This window comes from Nyctereutes procyonoides, unplaced genomic scaffold (genome assembly GCF_905146905.1).
Source record: "Nyctereutes procyonoides isolate TBG_1078 unplaced genomic scaffold, NYPRO_anot_genome, whole genome shotgun sequence".
Classification (NCBI taxonomy): Eukaryota; Metazoa; Chordata; class Mammalia; order Carnivora; family Canidae; genus Nyctereutes; species Nyctereutes procyonoides.
In genome coordinates this window covers 11,775,431-11,802,613 of record NW_026575144.1, presented here as the reverse complement: position 1 = coordinate 11,802,613, position 27,183 = coordinate 11,775,431, and the positions used below count along the sequence as shown (strand labels likewise).

The window sequence follows — 27,183 nt, the reverse complement described above, 5'->3', positions numbered from 1 at the left end:
AATAACAGAAAATTGGATCTTGAAGAGATTTATTGACTTAGTGGCAGCCCACAGCCCAGAAGTAGTTGCACTCAAACTTAGATGATGTGACTGCAGAGCCTGCACTACCTTGTGATCTAATAATCACACTACTGGGTATTTGCCCAAAGAAACAAAACACTGATTCAAAGGGACACATGCACCTCTATGTTTATACCAGCATTATCTACAGTAGCTGAGATATGGAAGCAGCCTGAGTGCCCATTGATTGATGAATGGATAAAGAAGATGTGGTGGCTATTACTCAGCCATCAAAAAGATGGCAATCTTGTCATGGATGGCCATGCAATCTTGCCAAATAAGTAAAAAAAAAAAAAAGTGAAATAAGTTAGTCACAGGAAGACAAATACCATATGATTTCACTCATATGTGGAATTTAAGAAACAGGGGATCCCTGGGTGGTGCAGCGGTTTGGCGCCTGCCTTTGGCCCAGGGCGCGATCCTGGAAACCCGGGATCGAGTCCCACATCGGGCTCCCGGTGCATGGAGGCTGCTTCTCCCTCTGCCTGTGTCTCTGCCTCTCTCTCTCTCTCTCTCTCTCTCTCTCTCTCTCTCTCTGTGACTATCATAAATTAAAAAAAAAAAGGAATTTAAGAAACAAAACAAGCAAGCAAAGGGGAAAAAAAAGAAAGAGAGAGAAACAAATCAAGAAACAGACTCAACTATAGAGAACAAATGGATGGTTCCCAGAGGGGAAGTGGGTGGAGGGATGGATGAGATAGGTGATGGGGATTAAGGAGGGCACTTGGCATGATGAGCACCAGATACTGTATGGAAATGTTGAATCACGATATTGTACACCTGAAACTAGTATTGTGCTGTATGTTAACTATACTGGAATTAAAATAAAATCTTTTAAAAAATTGAAATGTCTCAGGTTCTCTATATAATCATCAAGAGAGAAAATGTTTGAGGATTGTTTTTATGGTCTCCAAGGAAGGGAGACCCTTTATATTAATTCCTGCTTCTGGGCACTGCTGGTCAGTGTACCTAGAAGGGAAGAATGGGTTCTGGCCCCACTTTGTGGACTGGGTATAGAGGCCAGATGGGATTTGGGTGGTGATAGCACTTCTAGCCCTAAAGGAAAAACACCTAATCAGAGGACTTGGGTTTCTAGAGCAGGAGTTCTGCTTTCTCTTTCTGGAGAACTTCTTACTCCCCCAAAACATAAATACTGTTAGCCTACTGTTGCCTGAAAGTCTTTCTGATACAAAAGCAGTCAATAAATACATATTTTGTGTGTTATGTATATTTTATACCACATTCTTACAATATGGTCAGCATCTCCTGTTTTTTTCCAGGAGTGATTGGTAACAGCTACATGAAGAGTACTTTTGCATTGGTTATGAATGTATTCATGAGGACTTTCCAGTATATTCTCCAAAAACTGCCTTTAAAGGGTGCCTGTTTGGCTCAGTCCATTAAGCATACAGCTCTGAATCTCAGCTCAGGTCTTGATCTCAGGGTTGTGAGTTCAAGCCCATGTTGGGCTCCACACTGGGCATGGACATACTTTAAAATATATGGTGGGGGGAAGAGGGAGAGAGAGATAGAGAGAGAGAGAATATGTCATTAAGGAAATCATAAGGAAGAGAAAATACATATATAGTAGTCTACTGGATTTATTAAAAAAAAAAAATCTGCATGTAAGTGGACCCAAACAGTTCAAACTCGTGTTGTTCAAGGGCCAGATGTATAGATGTGTAGGATCAATTTGTCTGGTTTTGAAAGGGAAATGTGGGCTTCCTACAAATGTATCAATCGATGGATGAAGTCATAAGTATTTCCTGTGTGTGCTGGCCATTGAGGCAAGAAGGCAGGACACAGACAGTTAAAAGGGACACTCTTGTCCCAAGGCAGTGTGATCAAAGAGCAGGCACGAGGTAGCCAGAAGAGAGGAGCCAGAAGAGGGAGAAATCACTGTGGGCCACATCTGCTTCAATAGAATGTGAAAGGACAGACAGGGTTCAACTCCGTAAAGAGCCTGCTCATCAGGCAGGGATAAAAAGTCTCCTGCTAATGAGAGAGAGAGACAGAGCTGATACAAACAGCCCCCAGCGAGGAATGCAAGTAGATGCAGGAGGGTCACACCAAATCAGGGAGGGGAAAGAAAGAAGCTGAGACTCTCCATATTTCTGACAGCAGAGGCAATGCAAAAAGGGGTCAAGGCCACGCAGAAGCAGTGAGAATGGCGCTGAGCTCGCCGTGAAGAAGTGAGGTCTGGGGAGAGAGGTAACACGTTTGACGTGTGTCCATTAAGAAAGAGAGGAGGAAGGCATATGTCAGCAACGGAACAAGAAAGTATGAAAAAACAAATGGAGGTGTCCACGTGGGTCTGCTTTCCTTTTCTTTGTACAAGAGGGGGGAAGGGGTTCCCATGGCAGCCAGTTGCTTATCTACTGGCTGCCATTTCTTACGTTCATTTCCCTCAACAGCTTTTGAAATCAGTTCAATATGGATTGAAAATGGATTGTTCCAGGTGTACAGGAACTTCGAAATTACCTTGCATAATTTGGCATAAAGGGCATTATACGTGAGACCTCAAAGAATTCCATTCATTGTTCAGGGTGAGCAGCCTCCATGCCTGCCATGAACGCTAGCATTGCCAGGTCAGGTTTGCAATACGCTCCTAGGATAAGCAGACTCTTCGGCTTTCAGCTATTATGCTGCTAAGGGCCAGACACCTGAATAAGGCTCATGAATTCTCGCCTCGAGTCCCCAATACTGCCATCACATTTCAGATTCCCATGCCTCCGCACGTTCTAACCCTGCTTCTTCACTCTCCATGCCTTGCTTCTTTCATCGTCTTTGTGAAGCCTGAGCGTCTCTCAGCATTAACTCCCTTTTTCCTTTGTGGATGGATGGGGTGGGTGTATGCTAAATGCAGTATCTGGTTCAGTATTAGAAAAATAAATAAAGGAATACTATCTTTGGCACTATCTCTGCTACTTTTTATTATATGTCAACTCATCAGTAATGAAATCACCAGCATGCGCCGTAGTATTTGTTTCAAAACTTGTATAATGTAGCACTGCATACATATAAAACATTTCAAGAACAAGACCACTTTTCAGAGACAAAATTTAAGTGGGTAAACTGAAAACGTAAAATAGAACTCTAAAAGGTTCTTCCCACACCCAGGGGGACTCTTGTATGTGAAACAAGTGCCCCAGAGAGCACATCTTCAGCTGTGATTCCCATCCTCGCTGGATTGTGAGCAGTCAGTCATGACACTTGTTTTTGGGCGTGACTGATGGGCTCCGGGAGCATTGGGTGAGGGTGCCTTGGTCTCTGAGGCACTGTCCCTTACCCTCCAGAGGCACTGTCTCTTACCCTCCCATGCCTTTTGAGTGCAGGGACACTGCTTGGTCTCCTGCACTGTGCTGTCTTACACAGAAGGTCAATACAATTTTGCCAGATGCCTACTCCAAACTCTAGTCATCTGACTCTCAGTTTCTACTGACTTCCGATGTGAAAGCAGAACCATCCACACAGGCAAGCTGAGAGGTAGTAGGAGATCCAGGTAGGAAGCTACCAGGACCTTTCCCTCTCTGCTCATCTCTGCTGGTTACCTCTGGGTGTTCATTAGCAGAGTGAGTTCATCCAGCCACCACTTCCCATCAAGCTGTTTGTATTGAAATTTCGAGATAATTAGAAACTAATCATTATTAAAAAAAAAAAAGAATAAGAAGAAGCAAATCACCTTTTGAAAAATATGTTAGTCTCTAAATTTCAAATGAAACTGATGTATGTTGGATAATCCTTTCTTTTTTTAATAATCCTTTCTAAAGCTAAGAAGGGCCTCTAAGAAATATCTAACAATTTCTACATTGGAAAAAAAATTTAATGATTTTTCTGTTTTCTGATTACAAAAGCATGATACATACTCCAAAGGGGAAATAAAACCACTTAAACACAGAAGAGCACAAGGAAACAAAGTAATCTATAATCCAGTGAGCTGTACTTAACAAAGTTTTCATATTCAACTGCAGAAAAAAAAAAGGTAGCAATAGAACTGCAAGAAGCTAGAAGAGACAGTTTCCCATCAGTCATGCATACAAGAGATTCCACAAGGTTAAATGGAACCACTACTCCTTAGCCATAGGGTAGAGGGTTTGATGCATGCTACCCAGGGACATGAGTTAGCCATTGAACAATAATGAATTTCTCCTGCACTGTGCTTAGAGATATAAGATATAACATATGGCCAATAAAATATGTAACCTGTCGATAGAACTTTTGAGTATTTCTGTTGAGTCTTTGGGAAAGATAGCTACTAGGGAATATATAATAAGGGAGACAATGGAAATTAAAGCAAGGTTTTATCATAAAGGAAAATCAGCCAAACCAAAATATCACATACCTCTTAACCTCTAGAGACAATAAATCTGAGAGAGTAATAATAAGTGGGGAAAGCTCTTTAAGAGTAGATTTGTTGTTGTTCTCTTGTATTCTATACCATTAATATTGGACGGCAAGACAAATGGATTTCTGGGGCATTATATCTTCTTAGGATGCCTTAACTTTTTGAAGATAACAGTTGAAAATAGAGCATCAAGATACAATTGCTATTTAGCCATTTTCATTCTTGCAGTAAATATAATTTTACTGACTGTTGACCACATGCCAAACAGCACACTAGCCACTTGGAATACAAAGCAACTAAGGCATGGAATCCATTCTCTAGGATCTCATAGTCTAATAGAATCAGATAGAAACCATTTCAACAAATTGCTGTAAGTGGCCCCCACTCTGGGTACCAAGAAGGAAGCAGAAGGCCATAAAGGCTTTATAGATAAGGCATATTATGCTGAGCCCTGAGGATGAATGTGCACGCAGAGGCTAGGGAGTGAGGGCTCCCAGGTCAGAGGCAGTAGCAGCGGGGACAGAGAGGAAGGCAGTAAGGGCCTGGGTCCATGGCATGGCCATGTGATGCCCATGACAGCCACCCTCCTGCCTCTCCAGCTAAGAGAAAGGAAGGAGGAACATCCCTGAAACAAGGGAGCAAGGAAAAATCCCCAAGTAGTATCTCTCCTTTGCGGAAGGGGAAACAGGAACACACATGTATCTAACTTATAACTCTGATTTTTTTTTTTTTATCAGTTCATTTTCTTCTGGAGAACAAGGTGTGTTGATGTATCTCTGCCTTTTGCTGACATAGAGAAATGGTAAGCCATGTTCTCCTTGTGCCTAAGCCACTCCCTGTTGGTGAGGTTAGAAATTAAAGGAGAGAGGGTGACCTCCTTCTGATCCATAGACTTCTGGTCCATGCACTATTGCTAAAAGACAGTTTTCAAAATAAATAGAATAACTATGAATGTCTATTTTTCTATTGTAATTTTGTGTGTTTATATGTGTGTATGTGTACATATATGTGTATATTTATATATATGTCTATATTCTCATGTATATTATATGAAATAAGTTTACGGGTATAATTTACAAATACATGATTTTACATTTATCTATTGACAATTACACTTGACTGAATAGGTATCCTGAGTATGTAAGATAACATAAGATTTAAGTGCATCAAATATTTTGCAACTTTAATGTAGTTGGATAGAAAATAAAACCATGATCAAAAAACAAGTTTTTGGGGAAAAAAACTTTGTGAATTTCTATAAGCATTCAAATTCAGAAGGGAATTTCTTTTCTTCTTCTTCTTTTTATATATATATATATATATATATATATATATATATATATATATATAACTCAGATTGTTACATGGCAAATCTTCATTTAAAAATATACTAGGGATCCCTGGGTGGCGCAGCGGTTTAGCGCCTGCCTTTGGCCCAGGGCGCGATCCTGGAGACCCGGATCGAATCCCATGTCAGGCTCCCGGTGCATGTAGCCTACTTCCCCCTCTGCCTGTGTCTCTGCCTCTCTCTCTCTCTCTCTCTCTCTCTCTCTCTCTGACTATCATAAATAAATAAAAAATAAAAATTAAAAAAATATATATACTAAAAGCCCGTCACCCACTCACCCCCACCCCCCGCCCTCCTCCCCTTCCACCACCCCTAGTTCGTTTCCCAGAGTTAGGAGTCTTTATGTTCCGTCTCCCTTTCTGATATTTCCCACACATTTCTTCTCCCTTCCCTTATATTCCCTTTCACTATTATTCATATTCCCCAAATGAATGAGAACATACACTGTTTGTCCTTCTCCGATTGACTGAGGGAGACACTTGATGGGATGAGCACTGGGTGTTATTCTGTATGTTGGTAAATTGAACACCAATAAAAAAAATATTTTATTAAAAAAATAATAATAAAAAAATAAAAAATATACTAAAAGCTCCCACTGAATATTTTCACACTTGGTGCAGGTATCCCTTTGAATTGCTAACAGAATTGGACACTTCCTAACCCACTAATTCACTTGACTTTCTTGATAGAGAGTAGGATGCTGAGCCCACCAATCTGACTCAGTGTCACTGACACAGTAACAAAGTTATTGTTGTCATTGAGATTTATCTGCCAAATCATGACTGGCCAGATCCAAATCTCACTGTAGCACTGATTGTAAATTGTGTCCTCCATACATTCAAAGGGGGAAATGAGCAATCTTTTCAGTTCTCAGCCACTTCCTTTCAAAATTCCTGGAAGACCAAGAGAGGCTACAGATGGTGGTAACAAGTAACAAAGACTCCCATTAGCATCTATCTCCTTGCTTTGGTCAATATCCTGCAGTATTAATTGAGCAGCCGCTGTGAGGCAAACCATTCCACTCGTGCAAAGAACTGGGACTGTGATGGGATCATGCAACCTTTGCTCCTTGGGCCCAGGGGGGAGGACAGTTCTGTCGTGGGAGGGAGAGGTTGACCATTTCCACACTTCTCATGGCATCCAGTCTGGCCTCCTGATCTGAGGCGGCAGTAAAACTCCCTGCACACACCTTGTGGTACACATAGCCTCTGCTACTCTGCCTACTGCCCACTGCTTTCCCTTCTATTCCAGTGTTTCTAGCACACCAGTTCAAACCATCTGTACCAGGTCCCTTACAGCTTCCAATAGCAAAGGAAAAGCCCTGAGGAAGTAGGCCGTAGGATGGGTCAGCTGCCGCTCTAGTCATGTGAGGCTGTTGACAGATCCTAAGTGACGAATGTATGTGAGTCATACAGCCCCATGGCCGGAGGGGCAAGGAGGGAGGCAGAAGCTGATGGAAGATGGGACTAGGCGGGGGGAGGGATCTAGAAGTTTGTTACATTCACTCAACTATTTACTCACTATTTGTTGGATACCCTTACACTGTTTAGCACCATCAAATCACAAGATACACACTGAACAAGACAAATGTGATCTGCAATACCTGTCACAAAGAATTTTGAAAGTGAAAAGAATTCAGGGCAAGCATGTTTCTCAGTGATGGGGAGTCACAGAAGGCTTCAAAGAGGGGATACCTAAAGCATGAAGGATGAAAAGACATATGGCCATTGAGGGTGGAGCTGGGAGCAGCCACAGTGGTGCATGCAAAGGGAATGGCAAGAGTGAGTGTTCCGATATGCCAGCATGCCACAGGGAGGACATTGGCCTGTCTCAGGCCAGAGCATCTGACCCTCCTGAAGATGACTTCAAATCCCTAAATATTGGGCCAAACCTTATTTAAACTGCCATTTTTCTAGGTCATTGTGATCTAATATCAGTAATTTCACATGGCTCAATCTAATACTTCTATGGATGGCATCCCTTGAACATTTCCCTATCTAAATTAGTTTCTCCACAGGAAAAAACACACAGTACCATTAGGAAACATAAGAGAACCAGTACAAGTAGTAGGACGGTGGCAGGATGATGATGAATGATGCTGAAGGACACACAGAGGCCATATGGAAGAGTTTGAGGAGCTACAGTAAGATCTTTGAGCTTTATCCTTAGGATGATGGGGATGACCACATTTGTATTTTAAGATGCTCACTCAAGACCACCTGGAGAGTGGAATGAGAAGGGTAACATGAGACAGAAAAACATAAAAAGTAGCTATGATGGTTGCTCAGTAAGAAAAGATAGATGCAGACAAGCAGCGGAAGGTGGGAGGGTTTGAGGACACAAAAGAGGCCAGCCTGGTCGGACTCGGTGACTTGGAGCAGGAGTTGAGGGCCCAGGGAGTGAGCATAGGTCCATGGGGCCACACAGGGAGCCAGGCAAAAGGAACCCTCCAGGCAGGTGATGGGCTATTCTCTGGGCTGGATACACAGCAGGGAGAGCTGGTTTTGAGGGAAAAGGATGAGTTCTGGGCATCCCTGTTCACTCAGTTCTGATGAAAAGGAGAGCAAAGATCAGAAGCAGCAGGAAATGAAGGGAACTAATGTTTGCTGACTGCCCATGAGGTGTGGACTTTATCTCTGCTGTTTAATAAAATCCACACCCTGACTCTAGAAGGCAGGTATCCCTCCTTCAGCTTGACAGCTAAAGATGACAGTGAATATTTACTGGAGGTTGGTAGTTGGATAAGCTGTAGAGCTGCATTCTAAATGGGCATGCATCTCTCCACCAGTGCCCAAGCTCATACGACTCCAAGCTGCCAGCCAGTAACCTAGTGGAACCTATGGTGTGTGTCATGCTTATGGCTGAAAAACAGGAGCTGGATAAGATCAACAGGAATATGCTGAAAACTTCCCCAGGCACAGACAGGAGAAGGTGAAGCTGGACTCAGAGCAGAGTACCTGACCCAGACAAGTATCCTACTTTCTAAGGAGGGGAGACATTTCCCATGAGGATGCTCATACCTGCATGCCCTCCTTACCCCACAGTCTCTCCTGACCATCTTTGTCATAGTTCCTCCCTGTGTCTGGGGCACTAGAAATAGATAAATATCAGTCAATATTAGAAGAACTTGCTTCTCGAGGCATAGAAGAAATCCCATAGTACCTTCCTTGCCCCGCAGAGCAGAACTCAGCAAGGCAGCTCCTCTCAGTGTCTCTTAAGGGACAATATTTTAGCCAATGGCATTATCTCAGTTGACAAGGGTTTAAGACATAGCCTATTTAAAGAGTTATTTAACAATTCCAAAATAGTAGCAAAAAAAGTCCATAAAGCTAAATGACTCCCAGGGAAGAAAGTACACATTACATTCTCATACTTGTTTCCTTAATTAGGAACAGATCCTGGTGGCTGGGATTTATTTTCATGAGTACACATCCACAAAAATGAGAAACATCTTGACATGCTGCAACATCCGTAATGTTTCTCAAACTGAATTCCTAATTGGGTTAAAAAAAAAAAAAGGCAACCACAAATTTTCACGCTGGTTTTGAATCAGGATTCAAAACAGAACCTAAGATGTGCATTTTTAAATATTGTTCCAAAACATGTATAAGCTGGGTCAAAATACATAAGACCCACTTCAGACATTAAAAAGAAAAAAAGTAGAAAACAGACCAAGGCATGAATTCGGAATTTAACATGGCAAAGAAGATTCTTCCTATGGAACATGAAAGCTAACTTGTGATCTCCCCCAGACATTTTTAAACAACCTAATCTATTTACCTTTTATAAAGAGGAGAAAAGGACTGGGGGTTGTTTATATGGTACCTGCTTGAATCCTGTTACAGAATTCAAAGGACTCCTTTCTCTGTGTTTTTCTGTTAACTTATTACAGAAATTGGCTAGGCTTTTTCTTTGCTTTCACTAAATTCTGTTACAGTTAGGAATCCAGGTGCACCATGGAGTCTTAATGAAGAAATTCTCATCCTTACCTACGCAGCTTGTCCTCAAGCACTTCCATGTACTTCATAGTATTCTCCTTCACATTCATTTCTGCAAAACAAAAATCCGAAGTTGATGCACTTGTGCTCAAAGATTGAACAAAACCCAGAAGTGCCCAACTAAAATCCTAAAACTCTCAGTCAGGCCAATAGTAATGATAACATCCTAGGTTTGGAAAGCCCTTAAATCCACTGAGATGGCTGTCTGGAGAGATGTGCTGGAAAGGCTCTGAGGCCTCCAGGGTCTCTACTAGAGATAGAGTGTCCTTGTGCTGTGTTTTCAAAGGCAGCTCATTTGGTGGATGGTATGGAAGCTGCTGTGCTCTCTGCCTCCCACCATTCCCCCCTGGTAGTCAAGAGCTTGGTTGCAGAGGATGGAAAAAAAGACCAGAGTGGGAAACAACTCTCATCCTGTGGATGAACCAGAAAAACTTCACCAGTAGTGGCATGGGACTGCGGACCCTTTCACTAGACACACAGGGAAATGTGATCCTGACAGTATTTGACATAAATGGCTCAGCTTCCAAAGCTGGGATGTCAGAGGCCCCTTGAGATAAACTCAGAGCCTCGTAATTATCAAATGTTGGAGGAATAGATGATTGTTGTGCCCCAATGGATTAAAGAGGCATTTAACTAATAAAAAGAGATTTGGTCTTTTGTGAGTGAAGAAAATTTTTATTTCTGACCTCTCAGTGGGTTAAAAAAAAAAACCAAACATTGATTTACCATCATCACTTTTTTTAAAAAATAAAGGGAATAAAAGGGGGGAGGGACTCATCCTGTTTTACTATGTAAGTAAACATTTGTGTACTAAAAAAGAGAGAGAGATTCGGTGCACTCTGGGCAAGCCCAGACAGCCTCTGTTTCCTTCTCTGGGGAAAGAAAGTGCCATGCTCTCAAGGTGATCACTGATGGAGATGTGAATATGAAGCACCCAGAAGAGCAGGTGGCAGCAGAGAAGTCCCCATCAGATGGTAGCTGTAATTAGTGATGTTGCTGCCATTCCTATCATGACCATTATTATTGCTATTGTGGAGTTTATTAGTGTTTTTATTCCAACCTATATTCTCAAAGGCAAATCATGCATTGACACTCTAAAGTTGGGATGTGTGGAAAGCAGAATCCGTACTGCCTGACTCTGCCCTGAGCCTGAGCCTAGAGGACACTCATGACCCGATTTTGTCAACATGTGTGAATTAGGGTATGGGACACGGGGTACGTTTGTAACTGGAAAAAGTATCTCAAAATTCCTCATAAAGAAACCAAATATTTACATAGAAATTCAAACAAAAGTTCTGATACATGAGTTCATAATAGATAAAAATAGAAATGTACCCAGTGAAAGCAATTATTTAAGTTGGTTTCTTTATCTTTTTGATTTATGCCAACCTCATTTACAACTTAAGGTGTGTTGAGGTTTTTTTTTTTTTTTTCTCCAAATAAATATTTATTTTTAGCACCTACTGTGTGGTAAGTACTATGCTAGCACGGAGACTAAGGTGCGGTGGTAAGAATCCATGAAGCAGAAATCTGTTCACTAGTTCATCTGGAGCAAGTACTACAAATTTAGAATGTCCCAACTGGAAATACTCTTTTTCACATTCTACACATGTTTATGTGCCACACACTGTTCTAAGCCCTTGGAATAAACCTGTGAACAGAAGCAATAAAGATTCCTGCCTATATAATGCTTCATTCTGGTAAGGGCAGGTAATAAAGAATAAACATAAGAGTTTCACAGAAAACTAGAAGTTAATACTACAAAGCAAGAGAAAGAAGGGTATCAGAATGGGGCTGCAGAGTGGTCAGGCATCATTAGGAAGGTGACATTTGAGTAAAAGTATGAAGAGGTGGGGGGGAGCACATGAGCAGCCATACTGGGAAGATCAGCGCAGGTGGAAGGACCAACCTGTCTAAAGGTCCTAGGACAGGAGCACACCTGACTTCTCCAGCAACATCTAGAGCAGATTTTGTCTGGGAAAAGAGATGAAGGCAGAGAAATAGCTCAGCTCCAACCATGCAGGCCATTGTGGCAAGCTGTGTTTCCATAACATAGCCACAGTAATATTCCCAGCCCCACACCCTATTCCAGAACTTGGCTGTTCTCCATCAAGCACTGAAATCGATTTCTCTCCTCTTCAGTCTGAACAGGCTATGACATTACAACCAATAGAGAATGACAGGAAGGATGCTCTTTAACCTCTGAGGCTAGGGTCCAGCTTCTGCCCACCTCTTTCTACTGGCAACTCAGTCACCAGGTTGTGAGGAAGCCCAAGCCACATGGAGAAGCCATGCATAGGTGTTCTGGCCGAAGGCCCAGGAGAAGCTTTCAGCCAACAGCCAGATATGTGAGTAAGCAAGCTTTCAGATGATCTGAGCCATAGAGTCTGAGGGACCCAGACATCATGAAACAGAGACAACCCACCTCTGTTGCTCCAGGTCTAAATGTCTGACACACAGAATTTGCACACACAATAAATGACTGTAAGTCATTAGGTTTTGGCATGATTTGTTATATAGCTATGGCTCCTGGAAAGCCATGTCAGGATTTTGAGTGCTCTGAGTGAAATGGGAAAACACTGGAGAAGAAAGGTGACAATCTGGCTCATGGCTGCTATGTTGAGATAGAGTCTAGGAAGGCACAAGAGAAGTCGAGAGACGGGAAAGTTAGAGTGATCATCCAGGACGAGGTAAGGGAGACTGAGACCATGGTGTTGCAGGAGTGGGTGATAAGAGGCAGATTTTGGATATAATTTAAAGATAGATATGGCAGGAGTTCCTGATGGATTGAATTCAGGTGTGTGAAAAAGAGACCCATCAAGAATGACTGCAAGGTTTTCACTCTGAGCCACTGGAAAACAGCATTGCTGTCAATGGAGATGGGAAGGTTTCACAGGTGAAATCAGTTTGGGGAGATGAGCAAGAGTTCAGTCTTAGACTGAAATTTGCTATGAGAGTAGAACTTACATGTTCTTACCAAAAAAAAAAAAAAAAGGTAAATACAAGTGGTGATGGATGTTTTCATTAGCTAGATGAAGAGGGAAGGGGTTCTTTCACAACACACATATGTATCAAATCATCATGTTGTTTACTTTAATTTTTTTTTAATTTTTATTTATTTATGATAGTCACACACAGAGAGAGAGAGGCAGAGACATAGGCAGAGGAAGAAGCAGGCTCCATGCACCGGGAGCCCGACGTGGGATTCGATCCCGGGTCTCCAGGATCGCGCCCTGGGCCAAAGGCAGGTGCCAAACCGCTGTGCCACCCACGGATCCCCATGTTGTTTACTTTAAATACCTTACAATTTTATTTGTCAATTATACCTCAATACACTGGAAAAAGATAAAAATAAAAGCAGTTGAGAAACTCAAAAAGAGTCCAATTTGGGATCTGATAACTTTGAGCTTATGAGCCATCCGGTGGGGATGTCAAGGACAAAGTTGGATATATGAGTCAAGAAAAGGTCTGGCATGCAGATGGCCATTTGGAAGATATTGGCAGGTGAAGCAGTGAGACTAGATGATATCACTTAGGAAGTGAGAGTAATTTAAGAAGCTCTTAGTGATCATATGTAACTATGGTTATATTGTGATAGCATCTTTCATCCAAAGGGGAAAAAATGCACAGCACCTCCCTTGAGGATAAGAAAGCCACACTCTTATGTTAAAATTAATCCAGATATATTCCATATTAATGATTTTGTTCAGAAATCACTACATACTTGGCTCATCTAAGCATCCAAGTCTCCAGTTAGTAACATTGCTGGACCCAAACAGGAGCGTAGGCAGTTTCATGTGCTTTTCCACTTGCCTAGAGGCTGCCATGTGACAAGGATGTCACACTGAAATCCCGCCTTCATTGGATCTTGACCCATCTCCCAGCCAGGCAGCCTAAAATGCCTTGCATGCATATGCACTAGGTTGACACACAACCTTCCAGAAAGGCCAGGACCATAGACAGGGAATTTAAGTTTTTATCTTCCTAAATAATATGCCCAAGTTGGGGTGCCTGGGCAGCTCAGTTGGTAGAGGTCTGACTCTTGATTCTCATTCAGGTCATGATCTCAGGGTGGCAAGATCGAGTCCCACATTGGGCTCCATGCTGGGCATAGAGCCTGCTTAAGATTCTCCCTCCCCCTCTCTAAAGAAAAAAAATGCTCAAGATGCAGTGAGAACAGAGCTCATCTTTTCTTCTCTTCTCATCGTGCCTCTGTTTCCTTTTTTCCTAATCTGTTCTTAGAGTGAACACTAGAAGAATGGTAGTGGTATTGAGGCAAGCTTCTGAGAACCAAGGGTAGTGCTGAAGGAAGCTGAATACTCCAGGTCAGCAGGCCTCCTAATGAAAAATGCAGAAATATTTCTCCTCCTCTCCATTTGCTGAGGGAATCTGATATTCAGAGTTGGGCAATATTATCAGAATGGAATTCATATAATTAATTTCATGAATCCAATTAAGCAAAAACTGATTGATAATTAAATGCAGTAAATCTGTGAAAACATTTAGCAGAGTGTGTGGTACAAACACAAATCAACATTATGGGAATTTAACCCGGGTTCTACTTCATACCAGGCACCATATGAGACACTATTTAAATCTAAAAGAGACATGGCTTCAAGGGATACAGAGATAGCTATGGGGTGAGACTCTAACATGGATGTCTCCCTGGAGTGCACAGCAACATTTTCCATAAATCTTCATAATAACTGATAATCCACAAATGCCCCCGAGTCTGATGAAAAAACACTACCAAGTTGCCCAGCAATATCCTTTTTTTTTTTTTCAGCAATATCCTTTTAAGCATACACAAGGAAGGTAAAGGAATGTTAAGTAGAAAACAGGCCTAACTTGGTTTTAATGCATTTTATCCTTTGTTTGCATCATAAAAGGACAGCAATATTTGTCAGGATACTAGTACAGGAAATGAGCGACATCCAGGCAGACTCACTATCAGATTGAAAGAAGCAGTGATACGGAGAACTTCAGCCCTACCACCTTTTTGATGTGTAAGGACAGCATCATGAGATCAGGACAATACCACCTCAAATTTGAAAATGGAAACCAAAGGGACTCCATCAGTTTAGCACGAATCACAAAGTTTGTCTAACATTTGCCATTTTCTCAGAAGAATTTGCCAATAACATAGTAATTCTAGTAACATGAGGTTTGGCCTCACTTTACAAAAATAAGTCATCAGATTTTTTTTTTTTAAGATTTATTTATTTAACCATGAGAGACACAGAGACAGACGGAGGGGGGGGGGGGCGGAGAGGCAGAGACATAGGCAGAGGGAGAAACAGGCTCTTCACAGGAGCCGATGCAGTGCTCAATCCCGGATCCAGGAATCACAACCTGAGCCAAAGGCAGCGGCCCAACCACTGAGCCACCCAGGCGTCTCAGGTCATCAGATTTCAAATATCCTTATTCAAGGTTCGATTTAGACACAATTAGCTCCTACTAGTAAAATCCTCCAAAAGGAAGATATGAAAGACACAGGAGGAATTACAGAATTCTGAGAAATTTTCAAACATCTAAAATAGTATTCTTCTGTTGGAGTGAATGAAAGAATTACTGTTTTTTTGAATAATCAAACTATGCATCGAGATGGAGTAGTAACACTAGGCTAATGAAGACCCAGGGAAGTCAAAGACACAGAAAAATGGACTTATAACTTGTTTGTCTTGATATGTGGGATGGATTAGTGTTGTCTAGGACCTTGAAAGATGGTGGAATCCATGCTGTGAAGCACTACACAAGTCAACTTTTACACTGGAGGGCAAGAGGGAAATGACAGCCATGAGTGCCTGATAATAATAGAGTGATCTTGTAACACTGGAAAGTCACCATGCAGAAAACATGATACCAAGGTAATGATATCAATGACATTTCATTGAGCACTTCCTGGGCTTGTTCTAAACACTAAACAATGATAGTACCTACGAAGCAGCTCTATTATTATCCTCCTTTTACATAGATGACACAGAAAGGCAGCAAGGACCAAAGTCACACAGCCAGTGAGGGATCATCCCAGAGCCCATTGTTATGGAACCCATGACTTCCATTTTAAATAACACAGGGGTTCAGAAAATGCACATAGAATAAATACCTGTGAAATTTTAGCCACCAACAAAATGAAGCTGGTGTTCGCACAGAAAGTAAATCAAGGAAAGACCAAAGATTGCTCTAAAAAGTCAGAGCTGCAAAAAGCATGGACAATTATAAAGAACAGCCATCAATAAATGGAAACCTGATTGTATGTAAATTGCAGGGAAGAATGCTGCTAGCATATTTGCCTAAAATAAATCACCATTAATATGAATACATATTCACATATATATGTCTACATATATACATGTAAAGGGTATAGGCCAAGGTGATTTCATAGTAGGTTGCACCAGAAAATGATTAATAATTCTCTGAGGCTTATAGTCATGTTGTTTGCTCCTAATAATAGGACGTCAACTTCACTTGGTTTTACCAACAGATTTTTATTTGCATGTATCTATTTGTTTATTTATAGTATTTTCTGTTACCACTATGCAAGGTGGTCATTTAAATAGAATCTCAGGTGGGTTCCTGGGCTTTTGGCTGGTCATTGTCAATTCCCTAGGGTGGATACCAAATAAACACACCATCACTAAATGAACAACAGCTTCACTTCTCATTGGCAGGCCATCATTCAGCGTGTTAATTCCTCTCTCTTTTTTTCCGTCTCATGTCGATAAGAGATTTGCAGAGAGAAGAAAAATGGCCAGATATGGATCTGACAGCATTAATAAATGATACCAAAGAGCAGGCTTCTCTTTTAGGGGCGTGCCTGACTCTCATTCTTATACCCACTAGAGTTTCTTCAATGCCTGCCTTGTGCCGGGTTGTGCATTGGGCACTGCTGCTGTAAACATGAATCACATGGCACTGCCACTGTAGACATGACTCAGATGTGCGGCCCTTAGCCTGGAGGACACCAGGTTTGGCAACAGAAAACAGTCACACAAATGCATGATGAATAAAAACAACGAGTCGAGTTCAGTGATTGAAACTTAAAGCAGCAGTCTGTTCTGGGAGCGACGCAGAAGAGATTCCGCCCAGCGTGAGGGGGTTAGAAATGGACTTCCTGAGGAAGTGAATGAAGTAGAAATCTTAAAGGATTTTCCATGCTGGCTGAAGCCGCAGGAGGCATGGGTAATCCAAAACAGCAGTTGCACATAAAATCAGATTTGTGTTTTAGAATATTGGGCATTTAATGTCATTTTATTTCACCCTCTCAATAATTTCTGAATCATTTTTTCCCCTCAGCTTACATTAAGATTAGTCAAAGTGGTGCATGATCCCACACCAAAGAAGGCAAGGGGCCTGCAGGAATTGGGCAGATCCAAAAGCACAGGCTCTGAGCTTCTACCACCAGTATCACAGCCACACCTGGAAGCAGACACAGCGATGAACTCCTGCAACCAGATGTTCTCCTTTGGGGGGATCTGAGTAGGAATGTTGTGTTACGATAGGCTCACACTGGCAGAGGCACCCAAAGGTCAGAGGGTGGAAAAGCTTTTTCAGAACTGGGGCATCATCTGACTCTGTTGCCTACTAAGGAAGTAAAACTAATTATTCTGAACTGTGTTTATGCTTCACCTGTGCCATTTTGCTCCACGTGCTGGTGTGTGGCAAAGGCTATCCCCCCAGATGCCTCGTGGCTGCCTCAGGGAGCCCTCCTCACTGCCCTTGAACCCAAAGCCCATCTCAGTGACTTGTCCATCTTGACACCCTTGTCTGTAGAAACCACGCCTGGTTGGGTGGGAAGAGATGGTGGGCAGGTAGGAAGGAAGGAGAAACGAGTAGGTAAGCTCTACCAGGTTTAAAAATGTTTAATATATAGTGAGTGATTCCAGTCCATAAAAGATAAAAGCCCAGAGTTCCAATTTCACCTGCTGTGCTTGTCCCGAGTTAATTGGGTATCATCTGATACAGTAATTCTCACTTTCCCAGTTCAGACCTGCGCCTACATGCAATCTCCCGGTGCCCTTGAAGCACACAGCCTAATAAATCAGCACAATTCAATGACAAGAAGAAAAACCAAGTATGCATGGTATGGAAAGCAGGTCAGAAAAAAAGCTAACGCTAATCCCGAGCTGCCTCACACCGCAGCCCCGGTGTGCATGTCCTCACCAGCCAAATGTTTCTACCAAATGGAAAGACAAGCTCCCTCTCCCAACTCTCCCTGCAAGACAGTAGCAGGCGCAGGTTCGACTTCTTGCATATAACTTATATAACTTAAAAGACTTGAAGGGCACCTGTGTGGCTCAGTTGTTTGAGCATCAAATCATTGGTTTCGGCTCAGGCCTGGTCTCAGGGTCATGAGACTGAGCCCTGCATCAGCTCAGCGGGGAGTGCGCTTGTCTCCTCCTCTATCTGCCCCTCCCCCACTCCTGCACATGCACATAGGCTCTCTCTCTCTCAAATAAATAAATAAATCTTTTAAAAAAATAATTGAAAGAGTTGTGACCTGGAGATCCATTTACAATATTTTAAAAGTTGCTTAAAATGTCTATTTATTTACATTGCCTGGTAGTGTACATTTGAGAATATACACTTTATTCTTTACTTCTTTCTCCTTACTCCCCTCAAACATGCACACCACACCCACAGATACACACATGATTTACTTCTCTTTGACAGACAGACTAAGGAATGGAATGTGGGGCTTGGTTTTTAAAACGGAATACTATTTTCTTAAACAATATGTGTTTAAAAAAAAAAAGCCCAAATCCACATTTGATCTTCTTAAGCGAAGGAAAGTGAGCTCATGAGGTGCCAGCATGATGCATCCATGTGGGTGCATTATCTATTTACAATAACTCCCCAAATCCTTTTGAGGATAAGAAGACTGAAGCTGAAGGAAGTTCATTCAAGGAGTAAATGAAAAACTCAGACCCAGTTCAGTTTTATAACAAAGTCTATGTGTTCTCAAATACATAATCCTGCTGCCCAATTGTCATGAAACATAACTGACGAATTTCACTGAAGGCATTCTATATTTCCCAGAAGGGAAGAATTTACTTTTCCCTTAACTGTGAAGGATTTGAAACTGGCATCTCTATATTGGACACAAGAACACCCGAGGTCTGACCTGAGTTATTGCCCCTGCAAGAGAGATCCTGGAATGCTGGCAGGACAACTCAGAGTGTGCTCCAGGGCAAGGAACAGCAAGTAACTATCTGAAGCCAATCAGATCCCCAACTTCATGGATTCTCCATGTTGGATGTGCCCCTCTGAGCTATCTTGGGAGGTAACTAAGCAGGCAGCTCAGTTAATGGCCTTGCTCCTTGCACCCAGCAGATTTGGGCAAGGTAGTGCTAGGGATACAGAGGGAAAGATTTTAACATCACCAACAGCTCTGCTTATCAGTCCCATAGCATAGCAACCCATGTTCACCACCTCCAGCAGAGGGATTATCTGCCCAACACCCTTCTGTTTTGAGGTGCTAATCATCCTCAAACCAACCCCTTGCCAGCATATCCTAGCACCCACTGGCTTCTTGGCTGAGTCTTTCCTGGGTAGAGGAGACACTCATATGAACCAACAGGCTCCTTGCTCCAGAATTTTCAAATGTGCACAAATTGAAGAGGATCCTCATTCTCCAGTGCCATGCAGACAAATGGCTGGGGGCTGCCTGCAGCTACAGTTGGGTCCCAGTTTGAAGATGAAGCTGACACAGATTAGCTCTCAAGGCCCTGGGCCCACCACCCCGCTGCCCAACCCATCCCCACCTCCACCATGGTGACTTGAGTCAATGCAGTGTCATTTCTGATGCCTGAGGGTCACACCTCTGCTCTGTTTCCTCTGCCTGGAATATCCTCTTCAAATGTTTTCTGCCTTCCTACCCACCAAGACGCTCTCTGGGCTATAAGATCCTGCTTTCTTGCCCTGCGCCCCCTCCTCCCATGGTGCCTCTCACTCCTTCTGGGCTTCTGCAGATCTTTCACACCTTCCTACAGCCATCAAGTTTATGTGGGACATGGCTGATCTCTCTGCTCAAATTGTATCTTCTTTGAATCCTTAGCACCCAGTGCAATCCTGGGCTCAGAGGAGGAGCCCAGTAGGTCCTATGACACAAGCTATAGGCCAGGTATTATGCCAGCCACTGGGGAAGCCACAGTAGAGACCAGACAGTTTCTGTTCTCAGGGGATTGACAGCTTGATAAGGAGATGGAAATCAGAACAGATTATCAGGATGCCAAGTGCCTGAGGTCATCAGAGAATGACTCCCTGGAGGGTGCAGGAGAGACACAAATGCAACCCAGGGTGAAGGGATAGGCAGGGGCACTTGGGCTCCCTGAAAAAGAGGACCTGTGAACTGAGAAGGAGATGAATCTACGGATACGCCTCAGTTCCATTATAAACAAAACAGCACACAGGAGATGAGAGGGAGAGGTATGGAATGAAATAAAGAGAGAAGGTCGCAGAACTCCCATCTTTAAACACCCAGTCATCAACCACGCCTCCTGCAACAAAGAGGCATCAACCTCCTGCTCACCCGTGCTTCTCATGCTACTTGGTGGGCACTTGAACAGGGCAACTCCCCAGTGAACCTGGATTACATGGGGACTACACAGACAATCCTGAGCCCTTACAAGCTGTGACAACGTCTAAAAGTGAACTGGCTTTTTTTTTTTTTTCCTGCATAAAGCCCAGCTAGCAGCCACCACTGCCAAATGATCCTTCCACCTGGAGTGAACAACCCAGGGTTTGGTTCCATTCAAGGCTCCGAACGAAGGGCATGCCTTTACCAAGCAGCAGACATGAACTCCCTCCAAGGTAAGACAATAGCACACAGCCCACAGGATGCAGTGCACAGTGTCCCCACCTTCCCTCCACTGTGCTCAAGTGCTAAAAGGAGGAGGTAGATGCAGACATATCAAGAAGACACTCCCAAGAAGACAAAATCCCTAAGATCCTACCTATCTAAGATCCTAACTATAGCTTTCTTGTTGATGTATTTTCTCAAGCCTTACACAGAAGAAGTGGGGAAAAAGCCAGATGGGTCACACTGAGGCACCAATCAGATGGGAACAATTTTCCATGTAGGGACAATTTCACAAAAGTATGAGTTTAGGAGCACCTGGGTGGCTCAGTCAGTTAAGCTTCTGTCTTCAACTCAGCTCCTGATCTCAGGATCCTGGAGTTGAAACCCGCAGTGGGGCTCTCTGCTTAGTGGAGAGTCTGCTTCTCCCTCTCCCTCTGCCCTTCCCCACCTCTGCTCATTCTCTCTCTCTCTCTGTCTCAAATAAATAAATAAAATCTTTTTTAAAAAAAAGTATGAGTTTAACTGGCTGTAAGATTCCTTCCTTCTAGTGACAACCCCCATCACAAACACACACACACGCACACACACACACACGCAGTGCCCACATCTAGGCACTTGCTGTCACCTCCACATGGCCCCATGACCAGGCCACACATGACCAGGCACCTGCTGCCATGGACCAAGTCTTCTGAGAGGCCAGGTGTAAGCAGTATGCCTTTCCTCCCCTTCAACACACAGCCCATGCTGGCATGGGTCATAAAGCGAGGATGTTGGAAAAACTAACAGAGGAAAAACATGAATAATTTGCATCCCTGCTTCCTCAGGACAAACATGTGCCAGGTGGGAACGACCATACAATATAAAATCTCAGAGGAAAACAGCCTGAATGAAGCCTCTTGCTTCTGCCTGAAATGACTCATCTTCCCAAACTCTTCGGTCCAGGATCACCCTACTGGGACAGGCATCGGGGATGCAGGTCTTGTTGGGTGCTCATCTTGAGGGGTGGTGTGACCTTGTCCCCCAGGGCCTGGTACCAGACAACCAGGGACATCCCTGTGGCCCAGAGCCCTGCCCTGAAATTATTCAAACCGGCCAGTCCTCAGCCTGCATGCCCTGCCGCACCTGTCCCTTCCCTCACAATAAAGGCTCTTGACTACATTTTCCCCTCAATCCCTCTGCCTCCTGACTGAGCCCGGCACTTCCCCATGTGACCTCCATGGTGTGGCCTGTACCTCCCCTTGGGACCTGTGACCTACAAACTCTCTTTTCAAGGGCAATCGTTGGCCTGACCATACCTGATTAATAATAAAACCTATACTTGAATCTCTCAACTTAGGACAATAGAACATGCTACATTCAGCCATTTACCAGACAGATTTATAATCAGATACACAGTATATGTGCCTTGTGCTGTAACTCTGCCCCAGCCTCACATATAGTAGTGATGAGTCTGCTCTCACCAACATGTGCCACTAATTCTGTAATGGACAAGGGAAAAGAAAGAGACAAGCCTTATCAGCAATGAATACAACATTATGAAAGAGCTGAATTTCAGCCTTATCAAAACAACTGCCAGGGAACATAATCCTTGAACTTCCACAGCCCAGGCAATGATGTGTGGTAGGAGGCTCTCAGGTGGCTCCTTGCCGGGACAGGTATCAGGGATGCAGGCCTTGTTGGGTGCTCATCACGAGGGGTGGTAGGGCCGAGAGTGCCCACCCTGCGCTTCTGAGGGTCTGACATGGTGCCCTGAACTGAGGCTTGGCACATCTGGCCAATGTATTTTCTATTTCTACTCAGGGAAGGCTGGCCGCAGAACTCTGGAAACTATTAGTTCTGTCTTTGCCAGGGCCACTCAGTTGGGCCCCCAGAAGGGAAAGAACCTGAGATTCCCAACCTTTCTACAATGGCCCTTCTTATGAGAGAAAGGCCACGAAACCTTGCTTAACACCCTGTGCTGGCTTCCCTTTGACCTTGGAAACAAATCTAGACCTTTCCACAAACCCTGCAGGTGTGGCACAGTCAGTCTCCCGTCTCCCCACCCACACCTCGCCCCCTGGCACCCTGGCCTGGCCTCAACCTCTCCACACTAGACTCTTTCCCCGCCCTCTGCCTGGCCCTCCTCCCCTGCTCCCTGGGCAGAAGCTGTTTTCTTATCCTTAAGCTTCAGCTCAAATGTTGATTCCTTAGAGGGCGCTTCCCCCTTGGTCACTGGCTGCTTTCCATCCCAGTTATTTTCTCTCTGATCCTTGATTGTTGCCTTCATGGGCCTTACAACATCTGGTATTTATTCTATCTATGGGCTCATTTACCTGGTGGTGGTAGTGGTGGTGGTGGTTTTCATCTGTTTTTATTTCTCTGTCCCTCTCTTTAGGTTTCAGGAGTACAGCACCCCACAGTGCATTCCCCTATGCATTTGTTAGATTATCTATTAGCTCTGTTACAACGTGCATCTTATTTCGCTTCCCTGGCGTTGCTGCTGAGTCTTGCTATTGCTTCATACAGCAGAGAATGGCATGTGAGGAAACATCCTGACTATGAGCACAGGCGGGGGGCATTCCGGCATCCCTGGGGAGAGTGAGGGTCAGCTGTGGGCCGAGTGTCAGGAGACATCAGGGGTCACTGGTGCCTTATAGACTCGACTTCAGTATGAACACTCAGCACTACCCCCTGCAAGGGCTCTCCAGCTCACAGCCTATGGCTACAGAGCAGTTTCATATAGGAATGCACGTGAGAGCACAAGGTTTTGTGGGCCAACTTCTAATGTGAGAATGGGAATTCAGGACTGTGGGTGAAGAGAGTGCCTAAGCCAGCCCACCTGTTCTCATAGGTGCCTAGGAGAGCAGGGTATGTAAGTCAGGGGGTCTGTACCCACTGCTAATGCCAGCATCTTAATCAGCTCCCACCTGCCGTCTGCAGTGGGCATGGCAGAGACAGAGGAACGCGTTGGCTGGAAAGCAGAAGAATGTTGAAACTCCCACTGTGATTCACAGTGCAAGCTGCCCCTCATGCAATTGAGAATGAAATGCAGCAAATGTTGAGGCTGAATCTCATTTTTAGCCTTTAACTTTGGAAATTGTATTTGGGGTAATGCTAATGTGAAGAGAGTGTATTAAAACAAAGTACAATAATAACATGGGGGCATCTCTTAATAGCTTACAAGTGTCTTCCTTCCTTCCTTCCTCCCTCCCTCCCTTCCTTCCTCCGTCCCTCCCTTTTGCTCTCCCTCCCTCTCTCCCTCCCTCCCTCCCTCCCTGCTTCCCTCTCAAACACACCCTAAAGAGCACAAGATCCATGAGAATTTAAAAATAGCCTAACATGGATTTCAAGTAGAGTAAACTAAATGAGTCCAATTTTCTATGCCTTTCATTTTAAATTATGCGCTAAATGTCTAGAAGCATGAGATGTAAGTGAGGAGGATGGGACATTTAAAATCTAATTTTCAAAAATTGGGTCCTAAGGCAGAACAGTGAAAATGCATTTACACATATAATTGTGCCTGCAAATCAATACTGGCAGAGCAAGTGCCCCTTTGGCTGGTGAGATCGCCTGGCCTGGGTTCACGAAGCCCCAGGAAGCCAATGCACTGGTTTGGTGAGTATGCGCTGAGCCCCTGCTTGGTGCCAGCCGGTGATCCAGCCCATGGCCTCAGCAACCTGGTGAACGAGCGAGGGAATGGCAGGGGTAAAGAGGTCTTTACAACACTGTGGGAGGGAAGAGGAGAGGCCAAGACAGAACAGCTAGTGAGCACAAAGACAGGCACTTCCCACAGCGGAGAGACAAGTGGGGGTCAGGGAGGAGACATGCGGGAGAAGAACATAGCTGAAATCCAAGTGCTGTGCAAGGAACAGGGCAGGTAGCAAGGCAGAGAGACCAAGGGCAAGGAACTCCTGTACCGGCTCGGAAGTAAAGGGAGAAAGGACACACTTGGGAAACTAAACGTTCAGGCTGGCTGAAGATTAACGTGGGAGGAAGGCGGGGGAAGGGGGGGCAGTAAGGGGCATGGGGAGAAACAAGGATGGAGAGAGGAAGCAGAGGGAAGTCAAGGAAGGCCTCATAGGTCCCTGTGGGAATGTGGGTTTCCTCCTACAAAGGGGAGCCTTTTGGGGTTCGACAGATGAGTGTGTTATGTCCATGAGAACAATTTCCCTGCAGCTACACTGCAGAATGGGTTGGCTACAGGGCAGAGGACTGCAGGTGAGAGGATCTCTTCAACACTGCTGCTATGATGCAGGAGGACTGGATTCAGAACACGTTCGTGGGATGGACAAAGTGGGTTGATCTAAAAGACAGTAGGGAGGGACCCCTGGGTGGCTCAGTGGTTGAGTGTCTGCCTTGGCCTCAGGTCATGATCCCGGGGTCCTGGGATGGAGTCCCACATTGGACTCCCCGCAGGAAGCCTGCCTCTCCCTCTGCCTGTGTCTCGGCCTCTCTGTGTGGCTCTCATGAATAAATAAAATATTTAAAAAACAATTAAAAAATAAAGACAGTAGGGAAATATAATTAACAGGAATTAGCTTTGGGTTGAATTCATTTATCCATTCACTCAGCAACTACATATCAAACAACTATTACGGGCTGGGCACTAGTCTAGAAGCTAGCAATACAACAGTGGAAACAAGAGTATTAAATAAGTGGGTATGTGTACACCTGCTCAGAGGTGCCTGAACTCATTTGGGAACTACTGTGTTACTGCTTGTTAAATAGGATGAATACAATAAAGCAGACAAAGGGTTTCGGAAGTGGAGGTGGGTGGGGGGATGGGGTAACTGGGTGACGGGCACTAGGAAGCCACTTGATGGGATGAGCACTGGGTGTTATACTGTATGTTGGCAAATTGAATTTAAATTTAAGAAAAAAGGAAGGAAATTCTTACAAACTTTGCTGTGGCATATGTATGATCATAGCTTTTGAGAAATGAAAAAAATAGGATTATTGTGAAGTTAAAAAAAAAAACAGACATGGAGCCTACATTCCAAGTGGGGAGAGAGAAGCAAAGAAGTGAGTATAATACAGCAGATGTCGATAAGTATAAAAAGACAATGTGGGGGTGCCAGGGCATCACTGTCAGCTAGGCGTTCGACTCTTGGATTTGGCTCAGGGCATGATCTCAGGTGTTGTGAGATTGAGCCCCGTGTCGGGCTCCGCACTCAGCATGGAGTCGGCTTGGGACTCTCTCTCCCTCTCCCTCTGCCCCTCCCCGCACTTTTTCTCTCTCTCATATAATCTTAAAAAAAAAAAAAGACAATGTGTGTATCAGGGGAGGGCTGCCATCTTAAACAGGATGATCAAAAAATAAATAAAAAATAAAAATAAATAAAAAATAAAATAAACAGGATGATCAGGGGAGCCTTCCTTGAGATGGTGACAGTTCAACAAAGACCCAATGGAGGTGAGGCCACACAAGCAGTCAGAGAGAAGGAATACAGCATAAAGCCAGGTCTCTGGGTTGGTGGATCGGCAATGGAGAACACCAGAGGAAGAAAAGATTTAGGAAGGAAGAAAATTAGTTCACTTTCTAATAGGTAGGGTTGGACATATCTTTAAGATATCTGGGTAGAGCTGCCCAGCAGACGGTGGTCCTGACAGGATGGAATTCAGCAAGGTGAACAGGGATTCGTTGTCCTTTACATGGTGAGTTGAAGCTGTGAGAGTAGATAGACCATTCAGGATGGATGTATTCATTTCCTATGGCTGGTGCAACAAATTGCTATGAACTTAGCAGCTGAAAACAACAGAAATGTATTATCTCACAGTTCTGCAGGTAGAAAGTAGCACATCATGGCTCAGCTGGTTCTTTGCTCAGAGCCTCACAGGATGAAATCAAGGTTGTTAGTAAAATCCAGATCTGCGAGACTTCAGGTGCCCATTTCCTTGCTGGCTGTCAGCCAAGTGTGGTTCTCAGCTCCTAGAGGTTCCCACAATCCCCAGCTACTGGCCCCATCTCTCCATCCTCAAAGCCAACAGTCACTGCTTTTAAAGGCTCTTCTGATTAGATTGGGCCCTTCTTTTTCATCCAGGATGCTCAGCCCATCTCAAGATCTTTAACCTCAGTCATTTCTGCAAAGTCCCTTTTGCCAAGGACATCCCTTATTCACCGGTTCTGGGGATTAGGGTGTGACACCTTGGAGACCATTACTCAACCTAACACACTAGCCATATAGCATGAAAAGAAAAGGTGGCTGGGGACAGAATTCCAAGGATCAAAACCTTAGAAAGATGAGCAGAAAAGGAGGAGCTGGCAAAGGTGACAGTGAAGTGATGGGGAAAGTAGCAGGACCCCAGCAGGGTAGGGTCTATAGAAGCAAATTAAAAGTACAATGTTTCCAAAGTGGTCAGCAGGAGTAGACACTGCCAAAAGGGCTGGAAAAAATTCAGCGAGTTTTGTAATGAAAGGGTTACCAGTGATCTACAACTGCTTTCTCACACACACACCCCAACCGCAGCCTGGACATCCCAGAACCAGCCGGCAGAGCTGTGTGGAGGAGGGGACAAGGTTTCAATGTCATCCCACTGGTGGGTACCAGGACCTCCTCAGTCAAATAGACATGAGCCTGGTTCTGAAATCATCAGCCTGATTTTCATCCCACATGCACGTTCTCCTCCCCTGGAACAACAGGAGAGCTTCATG

The 27,183-nt window shown here is 44.0% G+C and overlaps 1 protein-coding gene across 4 annotated transcripts in view; it reads right to left on the bottom strand.

The window, feature by feature from the left end:
• Positions 1-27,183, bottom strand: part of DISC1 (DISC1 scaffold protein) — a 346,483-nt gene that overhangs the window by 63,038 nt on the left and 256,262 nt on the right. For all 4 annotated transcript variants that reach the window (XR_008662318.1, XM_055308948.1, XM_055308944.1 and 1 more), the window contains one exon: positions 9,743-9,803. Coding sequence is in view for 3 of the 4 variants with exons in the window: in XM_055308948.1 (XP_055164923.1) it covers positions 9,743-9,803 (61 nt within the window). In the remaining variant the exon portion in view is untranslated. The remainder of the gene's footprint in view (positions 1-9,742; positions 9,804-27,183) is intronic.